Source organism: Dama dama, chromosome 21 (assembly GCF_033118175.1).
Source record: "Dama dama isolate Ldn47 chromosome 21, ASM3311817v1, whole genome shotgun sequence".
Lineage (NCBI taxonomy): Eukaryota > Metazoa > Chordata > Mammalia > Artiodactyla > Cervidae > Dama > Dama dama.
Window position 1 is genome coordinate 4577925 of NC_083701.1, and position 17549 is coordinate 4595473.

Sequence of the window (17549 nt, forward strand, 5' to 3'; positions counted from 1 at the left end):
CGTGCGGACAGGGGCCCCCCCCGCTCTGTCTGGGGCACGTGCTCGGGGAGGCCCTCCTTGAGAAGGGACTTGTTCGCTGCCTCTGCGCCTGAAAGGCTTTCATACCCCCACGTCAGTAATTCCACCTCGAGAAATGGAATCTCACAGACAGCCGTAAGTGCAGAGAGGAAATTTAAGCACAAAGATGGTGGTTATGGTTTTTTTTCACCAATCTCTTTTTTTTTTTGTGGTTTTTTTTTTTTTAGTTGGAGGACCAATATCTTTTTTTTTAAAGAATGCAAAATACTCGAGAGTATGAAAAATAGGGGAACTGTTAAAATTGTGATACAGCCATATGATAGAATATTCTGCAGACTAATCTTTAATGATGTGAAATTGTTCAGTTCAGTTCAGTCACTCAGTCGTGTCCGACTCTTTGCGACCCCATGAACTGCAGCATGCCAGGCCTTCCTGTCCATCGCCAACTCCCGGAGTTTACCCAAACCCATGTCCATCGAGTCGGTGATGCCATCCAACCATCTCGTCCTCTGTCGTCCCCTTCTCCTCCTGCCCCCAATCCCTCCCAGCATCAGGGTCTTTTCAAATGAGTCAGCTCTTCGCATCAGGTGGCCAAAGTATTGGAGTTTCAGCTTCAGCATCAGTCCTTCCAATGAACACCCAGGACTGATCTCCTTTAGGATGGACTGGTTGGATTTCCTTGCAGTCCAAGGGACTCTCAGGAGTCTTCTCCAATACCACAGTTCAAAAGCATTAATTCTTCGGCGCTCAGCTTTCTTTATAGTCCAACTCTCACATCCATACATGACCACTGGAAAAACCATAGCCTTGATTAGACGGACCTTTTTTGGCAAAGTAACATCTCTGCTTTTTAATATGCTGTCTAGGTTGGTCATAACTTTCCTTCCAACGAGTAAGCGTCTTTTAATTTCATGGCTGCAGTCACCATCTGCAGTGATTTTGGAGCCCGAAAAAATAAAGTCTGACACTGTTTCCACTGTTTCCCCATCTATTTGCCATGAAGTGATGGGACCGGATGCCATGATGTTAGGTTTCTGAATGCTGAGCTTTAAGCCAACTTTTTCCCTCTCCTCTTTCACTTTCATTAAGAGGCTCTTTAGTTCTTCTTCACTTTCTGCCATAAGGGTGGTGTCATCTGCATAGCTGAGGTTATTGATATTTCTCCCGGCAATCTTGATTCCAGCTTGTGCTTCTCCCAGCCCAGCGTTTCTCATGATGTACTCTGCATATAAGTTAAATAAGCAGGGTGACAATATACAGCCTTGACGTACTCCTTTTCCTATTTCAAACCAGTCTGTTGTTCATCTCATATTAAAAGAATAAAGCAAGTCTTAAAATTCTGTGTATATGTATGTGTGTATGCATATATTTAACACTTTTATGACTTACACATACACTTATATCATGATTTGTTACATTAAAATACGAACACTTAGGAAAAAAGACTATAGAATCAATATATCAACCATAAGAGTATAAGAATTCTGAGTACTGTTTCTTTTGTATGCGGTCTCTGTTTTCTAGCTTTTTTACAGTAAGCCTATCTGCTGTTGTAATCAGGAAAGAATGGTAAAAAGGTAATTTTTTGAACGTGGTCCTTGCCCTGAAGTGCAGTGTTTCTGTGGTTAAAATGAAGTGCCTCTAACTCTGAGGTGGCCGACCCTTAACTGTCACGCTCAGCCAAATGCTGCACATTGACCAATATCGCAGTAGTCCTTTCCAAGCTCTCAAGGCCTCTTCCTTAGGTTTACTTTGCTATTTCTATGCCCTGAATACCAGCTCCTGCTTGTTGAAGACAGAAATCTCCAAAGGCCCATTAGTGCCTGCTGGGGTTCAGGGGAATATTTTGGCCACAGCACAGACTATGGATTAAAAGAAAATGCCTACTGTGATCTGTTGACTGGCAGTCATTTTGGGGGCCTGACATGAAGGAGCCTCCTTTCTCCCCTTCTCTCTGTATCCCTCCATGTAGCACATTTTTGTTGAGTACCCACTGTGCCTGACTTTGTGCCAACAGGTAGGGTTTCAAACAGCACTGAGACCCAGCCAGCTCCCGGCTGTGTGCATGTCAGGACCATGGGCAAGGCAGGGGAGGCAGTGGGCGGTTAGAGCCTGACCGCCTCCTACAGACCGGGTGCTGTCTCACCAGGAGACACAGCTGAATGTGGATGCAGGCATGGGGGCAGGCAGCAGTGGCCTGGGGTGCTGTTGTTTATTCACTGAGTTGTGTCTGACTCTTTGTCACTCCATGGACTGCAGCACAACAGGCTTCCCTGTCCTTCACTATCTCCCGGAGTTTGCTCACTCATGTCCATTGAGTCGATGATGCCATCCAACCATCTCATCCTGTGTAGCCCCCTTCTCCTGCCCTCAGTCTTTCCAAGCGTCAAGGTCTTTTCCAGTGAGTCGGCTCTTCGCATCAGGTGGCCAAAGTATTGGAGTTTCAGGTTCAGCATCAGTCCTTCCAATGCATATTCAGAGTTGATTTCCTTTAGGGTATTAGGGAAGGATCTTAATTCACTGTTCATTTCTTCTTTGAACTGGTTCCTGCAGTGTGCCAGGCAGGAACAACTCTGGGCTTGGGAAACACTGCTAAACAAGACAAAAGGATCTCTGCCCTCAGGGGGCTGAATTCTGATAGGATTGATAGACAGCTCACAAATCCAGAAGTAAATATTTGCAGCTTGTGGTACATGGTGTAGCAGAAATAGATTGAATACCGCCTCGGAGAAGGCGAGGGTGGGTGAGAGAGAAAGCTGCTGCGGAGAGGTGGTCTAGGAAGGCCTTTCTGAAGCTCCGATCTAAAGGAAGAAAGACTCCAGCCATGCCACGGGTCAGGCCAAGAGCGTTCCCACGTGGGGAGCCGTGGGCACAGAGGCTGAGTCGCAGGATGGAAATCGCCTGAGGGTGTGAGACTTGGGCAGAAACCTGAAGGTGGGGGTGGTCCTGGGCACGGGGGCTGCAAGTGGGCAGGCGCGGTGCTATGCTGCTGGTGGAGTGCCGTGTGGCTGGTAGGGCGCGGCGTGTGTGAACAGGCCAGTCTGGCGGAGGATGAAGTTTGAGGTGACAGGCAGGGCTGTGTGTTGAGTCTGCAGTTCCCACTGGGCTCTTGGGGCCTCGGGGTTGAGTAATTGCCAGCCCTCTCAGCGATTTTCCCTTTGGTTCCTGTCCGCTTTATCCTGTTTCAGAATCCAGATTTCTTTCTGGGGTTGGACTCTCTGTCTTTGGTGCTAAACTGTGTTGAATCAGCTCTGAAGCCAACGCTACCCTGGGAGTCAATTATTTCATTTTCTTGGAGCGAATCCGTTATGAATTACTAACGATAATGATTCATTCTCCTGTCTCACGCTGGCATGTGCTGATTCCCCAAGAGCCCGCAGAAGAAATTGCCCTCTTGATTCATCCTCTGCTGTTTCCCCTTCTCTTAGAATGGCCATTCAAGTGGACAAGTTCAACTTCGAGAGTTTTCCAGAATCCCCGGCGGATAAGGGGCAGTTTGCAAATTCCAAACAACTGGAGGAGGAGAGGCAGGAAGCCCGAGGCCTGGAGATCAACAGCAAGCTGGACATCCACTGGACCATCATATCCTTTTCCCAGACCTGAGGAGCCCAGAGGGGTCAGCTAGTGAACGCTGGGCACAGGTAACTCAGGAGTGGCCTGGCAGGGAGATCCGGATGGAGAGCAGACATTTTCTCACCTCTCACCGGGTTCAGGGCCCCAGGAGGGAAGATGAGGAAGGGCCTGCTTGGGGTGGGGCTGCGCTTGTCTTGGGTCGCCTGTTTCTTGTCAGCATTCAGATCTGTGTCAGTGACAAGTACTCACGGCTACCTGTCATGGCTGGGCTGCAGGGCTTCCACTCACTGATGGTTGAATGCAGGATGTGGTTGTCAGGGAAACTGAAATTGGGTTGAACAGCTTAGCAAGGCACAGAGATGCCATTTTGAAAAACCTGAGATGGGAGCAGTTTAGGAGGACCGTATTATAAAGGTCAGTTTGATAAAACAGCTGGCCCTGCCCTGAGCTTCGGAGCAATGCCTGGCTCATGGTCGACACTCAGGTGGGTGAGTGGGAATCTGGAGAAGCCCCAGGTTCCCCTGGTCCTGTGTCTCTTCAGCAGTCTTCACCGAGTGCCTGCTTTGGGTCGGGTGTACGGTGAGCCGCCTGAGAGGCAGAGATGCAGAGATGAGGCCTCACCTGGCTGCGTGGTCTTGAAAGGGGTGGAAATCATCTGAGGATTGGACGCACGGCAAATCCCACGAACAGAGGAGCCTGGCGCGCTGTGGTCCATGGGGTCGCAAGAGCCGGACACGGCTTAGGGGCTAAGCAGTAACAACAGGAACCGTGCACTGGGCCAAGTGTTTCATCAGAGGATGAAGCTGCTGGGGGCAGGGGAATCAGGGAAGTCTTCCCAGAGGAGGTGACATTAGCGTGGGCTTTTTAAGGATAAGTAGAAGCTTGTCAAGGGGACAAGGGTGGGAAGCACCCCACAGTGCTCAGGGTGCAAGAGCGTCTCCCAGGAAGAGGCACCTCTGGGGAGACTGTTATTTATTGGTATCTCGTTCACACACTGGTTCTGTGGAAATGGGATGGCCGCAGCCTGTCATGTGGTCTCAGATCATTCCAGACCGTCTTCCTGGTTTCTGGAAACATCCGAGGGCTACAAGAGGCACGGTTTCCAGGACCGAGGCCACTTTCTTTATGCCAGCTCACGTGAATTTGGGCTTGGGAGACCAGACCCCTGTCTTCAAGGAGCTTGTGAAGAAGCAGCTGTAGACTGAAGGTTTGGGAACCAGATGCTAAAAATAGAGCGTCAGGGAACTCATGGAGGGAGCTGGCTGGGTGCACATCATGGGGTTAGGCGTTTGTCTCCTATGCAGAGAGAAGTAAGATGGCGGGGACCATGGAGTTGCCCTTCCCGAGGTGCCCTGCGTCTCAGCACAGAGTCACGGTCCAGCCAGCTGGCGTGTTTGAGTGAGCAGGGCCAACTCAACCTGAGTCCAGCCGAGGACCCGCTCGGGTGGGGTGGCCAGCGTGGTGCTCGCCTGCCGGTCCCGGCCCCCATGGCGGGGGCCCTGAAAGTGCTCCTGGCCCCTTGAGGGGATGGAGGCGCGGAGAGGAAGCAGGCGGTCAGTGCTCAGCCCTGGCGTCTGCGTCCTGATGCTAGAGCCAGGAGAGGTCCCCCTGGGTTGTGGAGGCTCCGCACCTCCTCTGTGGGGTCCTCATGGGCTCCCTGCCCCTTCTCAGAGCCTTAGCTTCCCCCAGGAGCTCCAGGGGGAGCAGAGCCGGGCCCACTGGGCTGGGGGTGATCCAGCCCATACCTGGGGAGGAGGGCTCAGTGTGCTTGGGGGACCCAGAGGGAAGGGGGGTCTCATCATGGGACCCACAGAGACTGGGCCTCACTGGGAGCCAGTACACACAGCAGCACCTGCAAGCATGGCTTCCTGGGCGCTGCCCCCCACCTCCCCCCGGGGGCCCACCTGGTCCTGGGCGCCCGCCCCCCGGCTCCCAGGGCGCATTTTGCCCATCTTGCTGATGCAGCTGCCTCTGTGTTCCTGCGGAGAAATGTGGGGAGCTGGTACTGAACCGTCAGCCCCGCTTGAGCCCATGGCCCTTGCCTCCTAGTAGGATTATGGTGATCATCAAAACGCTCAACGTCCTTTGAAAACTGTTATTGAAAACGTACTGAAATGTTTTAGGGTTTCTCTCCTTTCGGCCTTGATTCTTTAAAGAAGCTGACTTCCCTATTTTGCGTTTCAATTGATAATTCATGCAAGCAAATCCTTATTGGATGCCTACCAGGTGCCAGGCACACCTGTCTCCTAGCTTTACTGATTAGAAGGCCATCCCCATAGGCGAATTCGAGTGAAGAGAATTAACATTGTGGACATCTCTTCCCTCCCCGCTCCTCTCCTGTCTGGTAATGACATCTGGCATGGGACGAAGAGCAGACTTTTGCTATTGTAAACCTAAATCCAAGCAGATGGAAAGACCAAAGATGGAATTGCCTAATTATTTCATTATGCATTTTGATATTTTCTCAATATTTAGACTTCATAAAAAAGTCGAGCCTAATTTGACACCCATCCACGGTGATAAAAATGGTCCATATGTAAGCGTGTACGGCTGGATAGACGCGTTTTAAAGAAAAGTGTGGCTCTCGCAGTAGGTGTGTGCACACCTGTCTAGGGAATACCTGCTACGTCCAGAAGAGCCGAGGGGACACCAGGAGCTTGATCTCTGTACCCGGCTCATTGTCTGTGTGCCTTGTTTCCACGCCCTGAGCCCTGGAGGTGCCCCCAGCCTGGAGGCGGGCAGACACAGAGGTGGACGCTCACGGTGCAGCCCTCATGGGGTAAGATGGAGCTTTCCTGTGGTGGAAACTGACCTGCCTGGGTGTTCCAGACCCGACATGCACTATGGGCCCGAGTCGTCCCCTGCGGCGGGTTGTACAGAACGCAGGCTGGGGCGGCGGGTCTCCCAGGAGGTGCTGAGGGGTCGGGCTGGCCTGCCTGCCTGTCTTTCTCCCCCTCCCCTACTCCCCTCCCCTACTCCCCTCCCCACTCCCAAAGGCAAAGGTCAAGCTCTGGGGCCCCCTCCTCTGTGTCCTGCCCCCAGCAGCCTGAGAGCCTGGGCAGGCCCCCAGACTGGGTGGAGGGTGGAGAGGAGGCATTGTCCATCCCACCCAGGAAACCCTAGCCCTGCTTCGTCTGACCGCACCCCTGCTCTGTGAAACATGCAGGGCAGGCATCAGTGCTTATTTTCTTTGTTTATTTATTTTTTGTTGAAGTCTAGTTGATCTATGATGTCACATTTAATCTCTGTAGATTAGTCTCTCAATCACTTTGCTGTAGAGCAAAGTGACTCAGGTATATCCATATATACGTTTTTTCTTGTATCTTTTCAATTCTGGTTTATCCCAGGACACCGCATACAGTTCCCTGTGCTGAACAGGAGGACCTTCTTGTTTATCCACCCTCTGTTGATAGTTTGCATCTTCCAGCCCCAAACTCCATCCCTCCCCGCTTCCCTCACCCTCGGCTGCCACAGGTCCAGGGCAGGCTTTCCTGCTCAAAGCCTGGAGCCTGCTAATTGGGCAAGAGCCAGCGCAGCTCCAGGGTCCCTGCAGGCTGCCTGGGGCGTCGTTGGGAGACCGCCCTCTGCTGGATCAGGGTGGCCTCATGCGGAGCAGGGGTTGGGGGGCCATGAGCACCAGGGCCCTCACGGTGTTTTCAGCCCTGAAGCTCACTGAGCTCAGCGGTTCACATGCTGGCCATGGGCCCAGGCAAGTGAGCTGACATATTGAATACTGCTCTTTTAGGTTTATGATCCCTCTCGCTTTTCTGAAGCCTGTGTATCATTTCTGTTGTCACCACTGCTATGGAAACCACCACGCGCGGCTACCGTGCGCCGAGTCGCTCGGTGAGCTGTCCACGGGGCTGGGGAAGGGACGCCAGGCAGCGGGGCAGACGCCGACCAGCGGGCGCTCCCTTCCCACCTGGCCCACCCCCTCCCCGGGCCTCCGCCTAACCTCTCTGCTCCCCGTTCCACCTCGTCCCGTGAGGGTGGTGATGGCAGCTCGGGGGGGACATGTGCTCTGGGGCCACCGTTGGGATCAGTCCTAACCGTTATACCCGCCCTTCTGATCCCCTGGGAAAGTAAAAGTATTGGTCGCTCAGTTGTGTCCAATTTCTCTGCGACCCCATGGACTGTATCCTGCCAGGCTTCTCTGTCCATGGAATTCTCCAGGCAAGAATACTGGAGTGGGTTGCCATTTCCTTCTCAAGGGGATCTTCTTGATCCAGGGGTTGAACCCAGGTCTCCTGCATAGCAGCCAGACCTGATCCCTACCTGGTGCTGGACAGGATACTAGCATTTTTCTTAAAACCTACAAGCTGGGTAGTACCTACCCCTTTTAAAAAACAAATACGCAAATTCTGGAAGTTGAGTAACTCTCCTCACATGTGGCTGGAGCTGGACGGCCAGGATCCGAGACCTCACATTCTTTCCTGTTGACTGAGGTCAGCCTGGAAGTGACGCCCCACCCTCGAGGCGCAGCCACGCTTCCTGACCCTGGAAGGTGTCAGCACACTGAGCCCCCGCTTCCCGCTCTCCTCGGGGGGCCCGGCCCCAGGTGAGGCCCCTTCCAGATGGAGGATGCTGGGCCAGGCCTCCCCCACAGCCGGCCCCTGGCGTCCTCGCCTCCACGTCTGCTGGGGGTGCCTAAATGGGGTCGGGGTCCCCCAGAGCATCTAGTTTGGAACGTTGGAAGCTGACCGTATCTTCTTTCACTCTCCACGTGGCATTCAGAGGAGGAGAGACAAGCATCAGGCAGGCACAGGTGTGGGTCAGCCTTTATGATTGGCCTCTCTGCAACCTCTCCCATCAAGCTCCAGCTGGAACTGTGCCCCCCTCTGGGCCCCTGCAACCCTCAGGCTCACCTCCTGTTTGGGATAGTGCTTCCAGAGCACGGGAAAGTTTTTCCTCCCAAGACTGTCTCCCTGGCCCGGCTGTGCTGTTCTTGAGGTCAGGTCCTGTCAGCAGCCGTCCCCTGATGACCTGTGCATGCTGGGGTTTGTGCCAAGTGCTGGGACACTGCAGTGAGCAAGAGCTCAGCCTGGAGTGGACTCTGCCCGGTGGAGCCCAGGCGTGCACTCCCTTGCCCACCCTGGTGCCACGTGTAATCCTTAGCACGGAGGGATGGAAACCATTTGGTGAATGGAGGGTTTCCGTTTCATTGATGCAGCTGAACGGTCACCAGCTTGCTTGCATGATGCCGAATGCCGTGAGTAGGAAGGGAGTTTGCAGCCAGCGTGACTTATCTAGCTGAAGCCTGGCTCCCTTTCCAGGGGGCAGCGCTGCACAGACGGTCTATGAGGGAAGCAGCTGCGGGAGGCGCTTGGAGCGAGCCTGGTGATAGCACCCCTTCTCATTTTCCTGTTTTTGTTGCAAACCTCTCTTCGGAGAGTATTTCAGGGTTGGTGAGATGCCTACTGACCTAGCAGAATCCAACCCTGGGTAGGTTTTCTGACAAGACCTGGGTGCCCGCTCCGCTGATCCCCACGAGGCCCGCGGCCTGGACCATCTGGGCTGGGTCTCCGCCAGGTGGGCTGATAAGCACTGTCTCCTGCCTTCTGTCTGGAGGTTATTTGTAGCCATCTGACTGCTTGAGGGCGAGGCAGAGGCTCAAGGAGCCCAGTGGCAAACTGGGCTTTAGGTGCCTAAGAATCAGTAGCAGACGGGGGACTGGAATGCCTCTGTGGGATTCTCAGAGCACGTAGGCTTAAATAATGGGAAGCAGAGGTGTGTGGAGCAGGGTCATGCGCCCAGAGGGGCTGTCTCCTTGGGGCTGGCCCCAGGCCATGCCACTGATGGTGGCCATGTTTGGTCACCTATAAATCCCAGAAGTTCAACAGTGGCTTTGACATTTGTCATCAGTTTTTACTAGTTTGTCCTAAAGGAAATTAATCCTGAATATTCATTGCAAGGACTGATGTTGAAGTTCCAATACTTTGGCCACCTGATGCGAAGAGCCGACTCATTGGAAAAGACCCTGATGCTGGGAAAGATTGAAGGCAGGAGGAGAAGGGGACCACAGAGGATGAGATGGTTGGATGGCATCATTGACTCAATGGACATGAGTTTGAGCAAGCTCCAGGAGATAGTGGAGGAGAGAGGAGCCTGGTGTGCTGCAGTCCACGGTCGAAGAGTCAGACGTGACTTAGCGATTGAACAACAATCACAACCCTATACGACCCTGAGCACGACGTCTTCAGTGTAGTTGGGCATCACCAGGACAGGTGACCTGGCAAACAGCTACACCCAGCTTCTCAACTTCCAAGACAGTGTTCCCACTAGTGAGGAAAACTTGTCAGTAGCTGAGCCCTCCTTCCTTTAAAGACAGAGGCAGATGAGACTCCCCTGGTGGTCCAGCGGCTAAGACTCTGAATTCCCAAAGCAAGGGGCCCAGGTTCAATCCCTGCTCAGGGAACTAGATCCCACATGATGCAACTGAAGATCTCGCATGCTGCAACTAAGACCTAGTGCAGCCAAATAAATAATAAGTATTTATGATAAATAAAGATGCAGAAAGGTTAAGCTGTTTATGCTGGTTTGCCTGAGATAGCCCCTCAGCCTCCCTAATTGGCTCCTAGCTACCTCTCACAGACGCTTTTATCGGAGCTCTGTCTTCTCATCACCCAGGAGAAATTAGGTATTTTTAGAGAAGACTCCTTTAAAACAGTGCATTAGGTTTTCCTACTAGTCACGTTAGGAGAGACAGTTTCATCTAAACGGATTCTAAAACAGGCAGCTCCTGTCCTCAGCACAGCTGATTCCTTGATCGTCTTCAGTCAAGTGCGGGCTCGCATCGTATCTCTGTCCTTAGGGAATCGGTGTTTATGGCTGTGGGTGATCATTGCTTCAGAGGCTTGATCCTTGTTGTGGGGGTGCCGGGCCAGCCAGAGAGAAGCACCGCTCCTGACCTTCTTTTGAGGCTGTAAAGTTGCCCTGGCTGCTTAGCCTTCAGCAGACGGTAGGAGGGATGTGGCAGGGACACATGTTTGATCCTTGACCACCCCCCCACCTCCAATCCGGATATGCATGCCTTGAAGTTACTTTGAAAGGAACCAGGGTTTGGTGCAGGGAGAGAGTGCAAGATGTGAGGTTTGGCCGGCCCGGGAGGGTGGAGAAGGGCTCCTGCCCTAGAGTGGACAGAAGAGTTCCCCGTGTGCGTGTGAGCAGGCACGTGAATCCACACGCCCTGTGCTCATGTGATTGGTCACCTGTTGGGCTTGTGCACATCCTGTGTGCTTGTGGCGTGACGATGATTGTGAACATCTAATAGCATAAAATTACTTATGGGGCTTAAGTAATAGCTAACACCCATATGGCCCTTACTAGATGCCAGCACCGTTCTGAGCAATTTACATCGATTTACTCAATTTTTACAAAAACCCAGTGAAGCTGTCCTCATCCACATTCCACAGAGGAGAGAACCTCGGTCCTGTGAGATGACCTACCTTGCGTTGGGTCACCCGGCTCGTAAGTGGTGGAGCTGGGACTCGTGCCTGGCCGTCTGGCTCCAAAGTCTGCACTCTTGCCAGCTCTGTGCTGGGAGGAAGAACAGAAGGCGCCTGGTCTCTGCCACGACGGCCTCCGTTTGTCCCCATCTTCCAGATGAAGCCGGAGAGACGAGCATCCCTCGGGCACGCTGCTGACTGCAGGGCTCCCTCATTTTTGCCAGCCCTCTACCCCGAGACTCCCCTCTCTTCACCCAGCGAGACCGTGGCCCTGAATCGCTTGCAGACTCTCCCCGGCAGTTCGTGGGCCATCCAGGGAGCTGAGCCCAGATGCCACAGGCACCCCTGCTGGGACAAGAACACCCGGCATCGGCATTCTCAAAGTTCACGACGCAAATCGGAAAACAGTGTCGTGGGAAAGAGCCTCATTAATCACCTAGAGCAGTCTTTCCATTAGCATAATCCCTAGTTATGACAATTTGCTAATTCATCGGAGCCGAAGTGCGGCGGGCTAAGTCCCTGCACCTGTGGGTGTCTTTCCAGAGCAGGTGCGTGGGGCACAGGCAGCGTGTCTTCCTGGGAGAGGGGGCCGAGGTTCAGGCCTGCTTCCCACGGGGCTCCCCACTCCGGGATCCTCATCTCAGCCGTGTGGAGACGCCTGCGTCAGCTGCTCTTGAGGGCTGGTCTCCGTGGACCATGTGTGACAGCCAGGTGTTCAGAGTCCGGTGCTTCCCTCTCTTGGGAGAGACCCAGGCTTGCACCCGCTGGCTGCATCTTCCCCACGGGAGGACCTGATAGAACAAACAGTCATTTTTCTAGAGCGTCAGACTGGCTCATGGTAAACTTCAGTCCCATATACACAGGCAGGATCTCAAAAACTGCTCTGTGGTTTTGAGGGGTCCTTTGACTGCAGCCCGCGACCAAATTTTTCACTGCTAATGGGCTGGCAGAAAATAAGAGGGAAGATGTTTTATTAAGTTTCTGCACCTTCCTTGCCTCTGGAGCTGTTTTTCCAAGATTTGGACGCAAATATCCATTTTCCTCGGGCTTCCCTGGTGGCTTCGAGGTGAAGAATCCGCTTGCTGATGCAGGAGACGCAAGTTCAGTCCTTGGATTGGGAAGATCCCCTAAAGAAGGAAGTGGCACCCCCACACCCCCGCCCCCAGTATTCTTGCCTGGAAAACTCCCATGGACAGAGGAGCCTGGTGGGCAACAGTCCATGGGGTCGCAAAGAGTCAGACAGGACTTAGTGACACACACACACACATCCACGGCTCCCATGACACACAGACGGTTAACCAAGACGACGTGTGTGGGGACATTCGTAAACAAAACAGCTCTGCATAGATACTTGACTAGGTGTCATTAACAATGATGGGTAATAATCCTAAGATATGATCCTTGCATGATAGATGGGGCTTCTTAAAGTAGGGAGGACCTTACCCTGGTCAGTCTTTTCATCCCCAGCAGCTACCGCAGCCCACATCATAGGTATTGACACGCTGGCGTGGATCCAGGCCCACCCACTGGCAGGAAGGCTCTTGGGGGCACACGCACACCCCGGATGCAAGCACAGGGTTCATTCATAATGGTCTGGCTGGGGTGATTGCTGGGTGGATTGTAGAGGACGTCCTAGATGAAGTGAAGTTCAGGCTTGAGATGGGTGGTGGTCACCAGGAGACCAAGGCCGAAGAGGGTTCCAGGCTGAGGGGTGCGGGAGTCAGGGCCCCAAGGCAGCAAACAGCCTGTCTGTTGTCACTGGTCCCAGTGGTTCAGCTTGGCTGCTGCACACCGAGGCCTCCAGGTCTGCGCGGCAGAGGTCAGCCTGGGAAAACTCGCGGAGAAGTTGCATGGCCTGCCAGGGAGCTGGGATTTTATCCCTAGGGTGCTTGAAGGGCTTCCAGCTGGGGCAGTGTGCTCACACACGGTTTAGGAGGTTGGGATGACCGCCTGCCCCCCTCTCCACCCCCTGGCTTGGCGTGGGGCGTCCATCACGTCCCTGGCTCTGCAGATCGCACCCCCCACTCCCGGAAGTGGGGCGAGAGGGCCTGTGAGGCCAGGGTGTACAGGGCTGCCTTGCACACTCCCTCCTGCTCCTCGGCTCTCGGCCAGGCCTCTGAAGGGTGTGGAGTTGAAGTGGAGAAGCTCGAGTGTCGGGGTTCCCGTTGGGCTGCCGGCTGCCTGACCCCATCTGCGCTCTGCGGGTTTCCTGGGGAACCAGTGCAGGGGCCCCGCTCTGAACCTGGCCTGTGAGGGGCGCGGAACAAGGCCTCTCTGAGCCAGGAAGTCACCCTTCCCAAGCGATGGTGTATTTGTTGTTCCTCGTTTCCTGGGTCTGAAGCGTGTAAGCCTTTCTCTTCTAGCAGATTTTAGGCTTGAAGAAGGGACTGAGAGATGCTACCATCAGAGAGCTGGGCTGCGTCACTTCTGCTACCCCCGTGTCCCCTCTGTCCCCAAAGAGCCGCGTCCTCTGCCTCTCGCTGGTGGGGGAGGGGCACGAGGTGCAAGCCAGCCCTCCTGGCCTGGGATCACGCGCCCACAGCCCGGGCGCTCAGCACGGGGCTCCCTGACCTGAGGGAGCAGGAGTGAGTGGTCGATAAGCTGTGGCCCAGGGTCGTCATCACTTAAAGCTGCTGCATCACTCCTGGAGAAGCTCTCGTTCAGTTGACTTTTACAGCCTCCCAGCTCTGCAGCTCTGAATTAGGGACTTGGAGACAGGAAGCCTGGCCTTGGCCCCAGGCACTCACCGCAGCCTTGTGCAGGAACAGTCGTGGCCATAAATACCCATGGCCCGGGGTGGCCGGTGCTACCCGGGGAGTTAGGCAGGGAGCCCAGCGCTGAGCAGTGGCCTGCAGGCCTCCTGCTGGTGCTCGATGCTGGCCACTCTGGGGCTGCCCACTCATCAGCCTGGCAAGTTGGAGCACAGGGGAGCAGCAGAAGTTTAAACTGAGCAAGGGCCAGCCTGGGCCTCTCGGCTCCCCGCCTCTGAGAGGTGGGTGTGAGCTGAGGTGGCTCCAGGGAACTCAGCTGTGGCTGAGGCAGGAAGCTGCAGGCGCAGAGGGCGCTGTGAAGGGGCAGTGTGGCTCCTTGGCAGAGCCAGAATTGGCCTGTGGGAGGCCCCGGGGTCAGACAAACATGTGCTGGGGGAACTGAGCTGGGCGCCTGGGAGTTCTTCTGTCCCAGGTGCGCAGGGTTTGCCGATGGGTTTGTGCTCGTGGGTGTGCCTAGGAGACCTGCAAAGCCTGACTGGTACCAGCAGCGGCCCACGGTCGCCCTGCTGCAGGAGCAGATCCTGGGGACAAGAGCACATCAGCTGACTTGGAATCTTAATTGCGGTGTCCCAGGTGACTGTTGTTTTAGTCACTAAGTTGTGTCCAGCTCTTTTTGTGACCCCATGGACCATACTGCCAGGCTCTTCCATCCATGGGTTTCTCCAGGCAAGAATGCTGCAGTGGGTTGCCCTGCGCTTCTCCAGGGGATCTTCCTGACCCAGGGAGTGAACCTGCGTATGCTATATTGCAGGCATAGTCTTCACCAGGGAGCCAGAGGGGAAGCCCTTCCCAGGTGACTAGGAATGGCTTACAGGGAAGTCAGGCTCTTCAGCACCATGGACAGTGCCCTCTCGGTTGGCGGAGGGAGGCTGGCCATGCTCCTGCTGGGAGCACACGGGGTCCTGGCCATACCCAGGCCCTGTGCACTGAGCGTCCTCATTTATCAAGTGGGGAATCACAGGTCCCAGCTTCCAGGTTTGTGTGAGGAGTCAGTGCAGTATTTATAACAAAGTGTCTGAAAGTGGGAGCAATATCATGGGCTCCAGGGTGGGATGGGTTCAATCCTGCCACTTCCTAGCTGTGTTCTCTTTTCTTCTTATCCCCATGGGCCTGAGGTTTTGTTTTTTTTTTTTAAATCTCTGAGATGGAAATAATAGTCCCTGTCTTATACCCACCACATTCTCAAGCCTTAATTTGAAAATAGCAAGTATTTTTAAACTGAGAAGATCCATGTTAAACACTGAGCCTCCCTCATGGGACTCACTTTGGAAATACTCTCTTTACAGCAGAAGTAGTGATAGGAATTATCGTCATCGTCATCATTCTTTATTGACCTCTTGCCCCAAATGCCAGAGTCCGTGTATTTAAGAAAGAGCAGCCAATGCCACGTCCACTGTCCTCACTATGACATTGTCACCCGGGCTGTGAGAGTGGCTGATTAAGGTCTCAGTAGCTGACTGATCAGCCAGGGCTGTGTTCATGTCTCCAGGCTCAGACACAAGGCTGTTTTGGTGGCTTATGGGGCCGAAGGGGAGGGGGACGGCCATGCAGGTAATTGGCTTTATTAGCTCAGCTGTATAATTTTATGGCTCATGTCCGAAAGCAAATTAATACAGAAATATGCTATTAGAATGGCTTCCAAAGCCCCAGTGCCACTTGGCAACTTTGTGATTACTCACTCGCTTACTCGCTCTTCTAACTAATCATTTCAGAGCTCTGCATCCTGGCCATGTTCGTCAGGCACTATTTCTGTTCTTCAAGCGCCATGTGTGGTCAGCCTCAAAAGCCTGCCATGATTTTCTTTTTTTTTTTTTTTAAACAAGAGGCAGTAATCTGCTGTATTCTGAAGTCTTAATTTCATGTAAGTGAAAATAACCCCCAGAGGGTCAGGAGAGAAGACAGAAAACGCGCACACACACGTGGCCCCTGCACCACGTACCTGGGACGCTGACTCATGCTGGCGTGCATTTAGTCACCAGTGTTCATGGAGCAGCCACAGGGACTGGGGCACTGGTCCAGACGCCACCAGGAGGGCTCTGCCTTGCACGAGTGACAGGCCAGTGGTGAAGCCAGATAGCGGGAGACACACACGTCTAGTGGGGAAGCCGAGGGCCTTCGGAGCAGAGACAGCTCAGGGAAGCCTTCCTGGAGGAGCGAGGTCTGAGGTGAGAGTTAAAGGATGAGTATAGTGAGGAGGCGGAAGAGGGCAGGGAAAACTGTTTCCAGGCAAAGAGCATAGAATGTGGAGACTGGAATTCCAAGAAGGCACGTGTATTTTGGAAGAGTGGAAACAGGAAGAAGGCCTTGGAGGGGGGGGCGGTGGCAGGACTGGAGAGGTAGGTAGGTAGGGGCTCCTGAGTGCCCTGGATGCCAGCAGCTTGGCCCGAGCTCCAGTCTCAGACCCATTGCCGTGTGCGGCCAGCTGGCCCTCTTGGGCCCTGGCAGGAGGGACCCCGGAACTCTGGTCTTCGTTCCCTCTGGGCCTTGGCGCCCCTCGCTGCCCGCCCCGGCCCATCTGCTCTGCCTGCCTGGCTCCATCCTGACATGGCTGTCCTCAGGCTTGACAAGTGCAATGGTCTGTTCCTGCGTTGTCATCCTTGTTGGAATGGGAGCCTCCCAAATTTAAGGTTCATGTCCGGTCATTTTAGCGTGCTGAGTGCTTCTCACCATGCCTCGCTTGTTTCAGACACACACTGTGTGTTTGTTGAGTGCAGTCAACTTGCTACAGGAAGAAAGTAATGGGATTCTCCCCACTTCCCCGGTCACTAGAGAGTGTCAGGAGCTATAGTCTTCCCTTTTGATTGCGGCTTAAATGCTGGGGCTTTCATTTATGTCGGAAAAGGGAAAGCAGTTTACAGCTGCGTTTCTGAGGACCACACGGGCTGTTTAATATTAGCACCTTGGAGACATCTATTTTCTGCACTTCTAAACCCAATTTCTTCATCCACTGATACTTGCTGAGAGGCAGTATGACTTCCTCGATTATGAACTTGCCTAAGTGGGCCCATTCGTAATAATATGTGTAATTACATCAAGATGTATAACGCGACAGACGTGAAAGCAGCATGAAGCCGACACGTGTAGAGAAACACGTTGGGCTGTATTGAACACTGAGCCACAGTTTGCACGCTCTTTAGGAAAAACAACCTTCCCTCTTCTTTATTTCCCCCAGCAAGAACAGCTGCTGGATTGAACCTATCTAGGTGGACTTCTCTTCTTCACACAACAGCTCAATTTATCAGATTTGGTGGTGGAGAGCCGGGGGAGAGGGGAGAGGCCCTTGACACATCTGTTTCCCACACATTTGACCATCCCTTGAGAGGAGGGGGGCGTTCACCTGCTCTGGAGGGTTCCCTGTCTGTCAAGGAACTTCTAGAACCTCTCCTCCGGGCCCCGGGCTTGGCGGTCGCGGAGTTTTCCTTAACGACACTCACCCATCTCTGAAGCGCACGGGCGAGGCGAGTGTGGAGGGCCTCCTGAACCAGCTGGTCTTGGAGCACTTGCAGCTGGCCCCTCTGCTGTGGGGTGAGTACTGCCCGTCACCTCTGGGTGCGCGCGCCTCTGCTCAGAACTCGCGGGCTCATGTCGGGTGCTGTGTGCCGAGGTCTTCGGGGAACCGGGCCGGGAGGGGAGCTCACCGTCGCGTGGACGTCTGCGTCTCTCCCGAGCTCGGTCCGCGGGTGTCCGGTCAGCACAGCCTTGGGGCCAGGCTGCTGCCCTCTGAGCTCAGGCGTGGTGACGA

At 54.0% G+C, this 17549-nt stretch overlaps 1 protein-coding gene across 4 annotated transcripts in view; it reads left to right on the forward strand.

Annotated features, from left to right (window-relative positions):
- TRAPPC9 (trafficking protein particle complex subunit 9) overlaps window positions 1-17549 on the forward strand; it is a 386986-nt gene that overhangs the window by 279367 nt on the left and 90070 nt on the right. For 3 of the 4 annotated variants that reach the window (XM_061123133.1, XM_061123135.1, XM_061123134.1), the window contains 2 exons: window positions 3447-3599; window positions 17241-17332. In XM_061123133.1, the coding sequence (XP_060979116.1) occupies window positions 3447-3599; window positions 17241-17332 (245 nt within the window). Of the gene's footprint in view, window positions 1-3446; window positions 3660-17240; window positions 17333-17549 lie in introns of all 4 variants that reach the window. The other variant, XM_061123136.1, reaches the window with a different exon arrangement.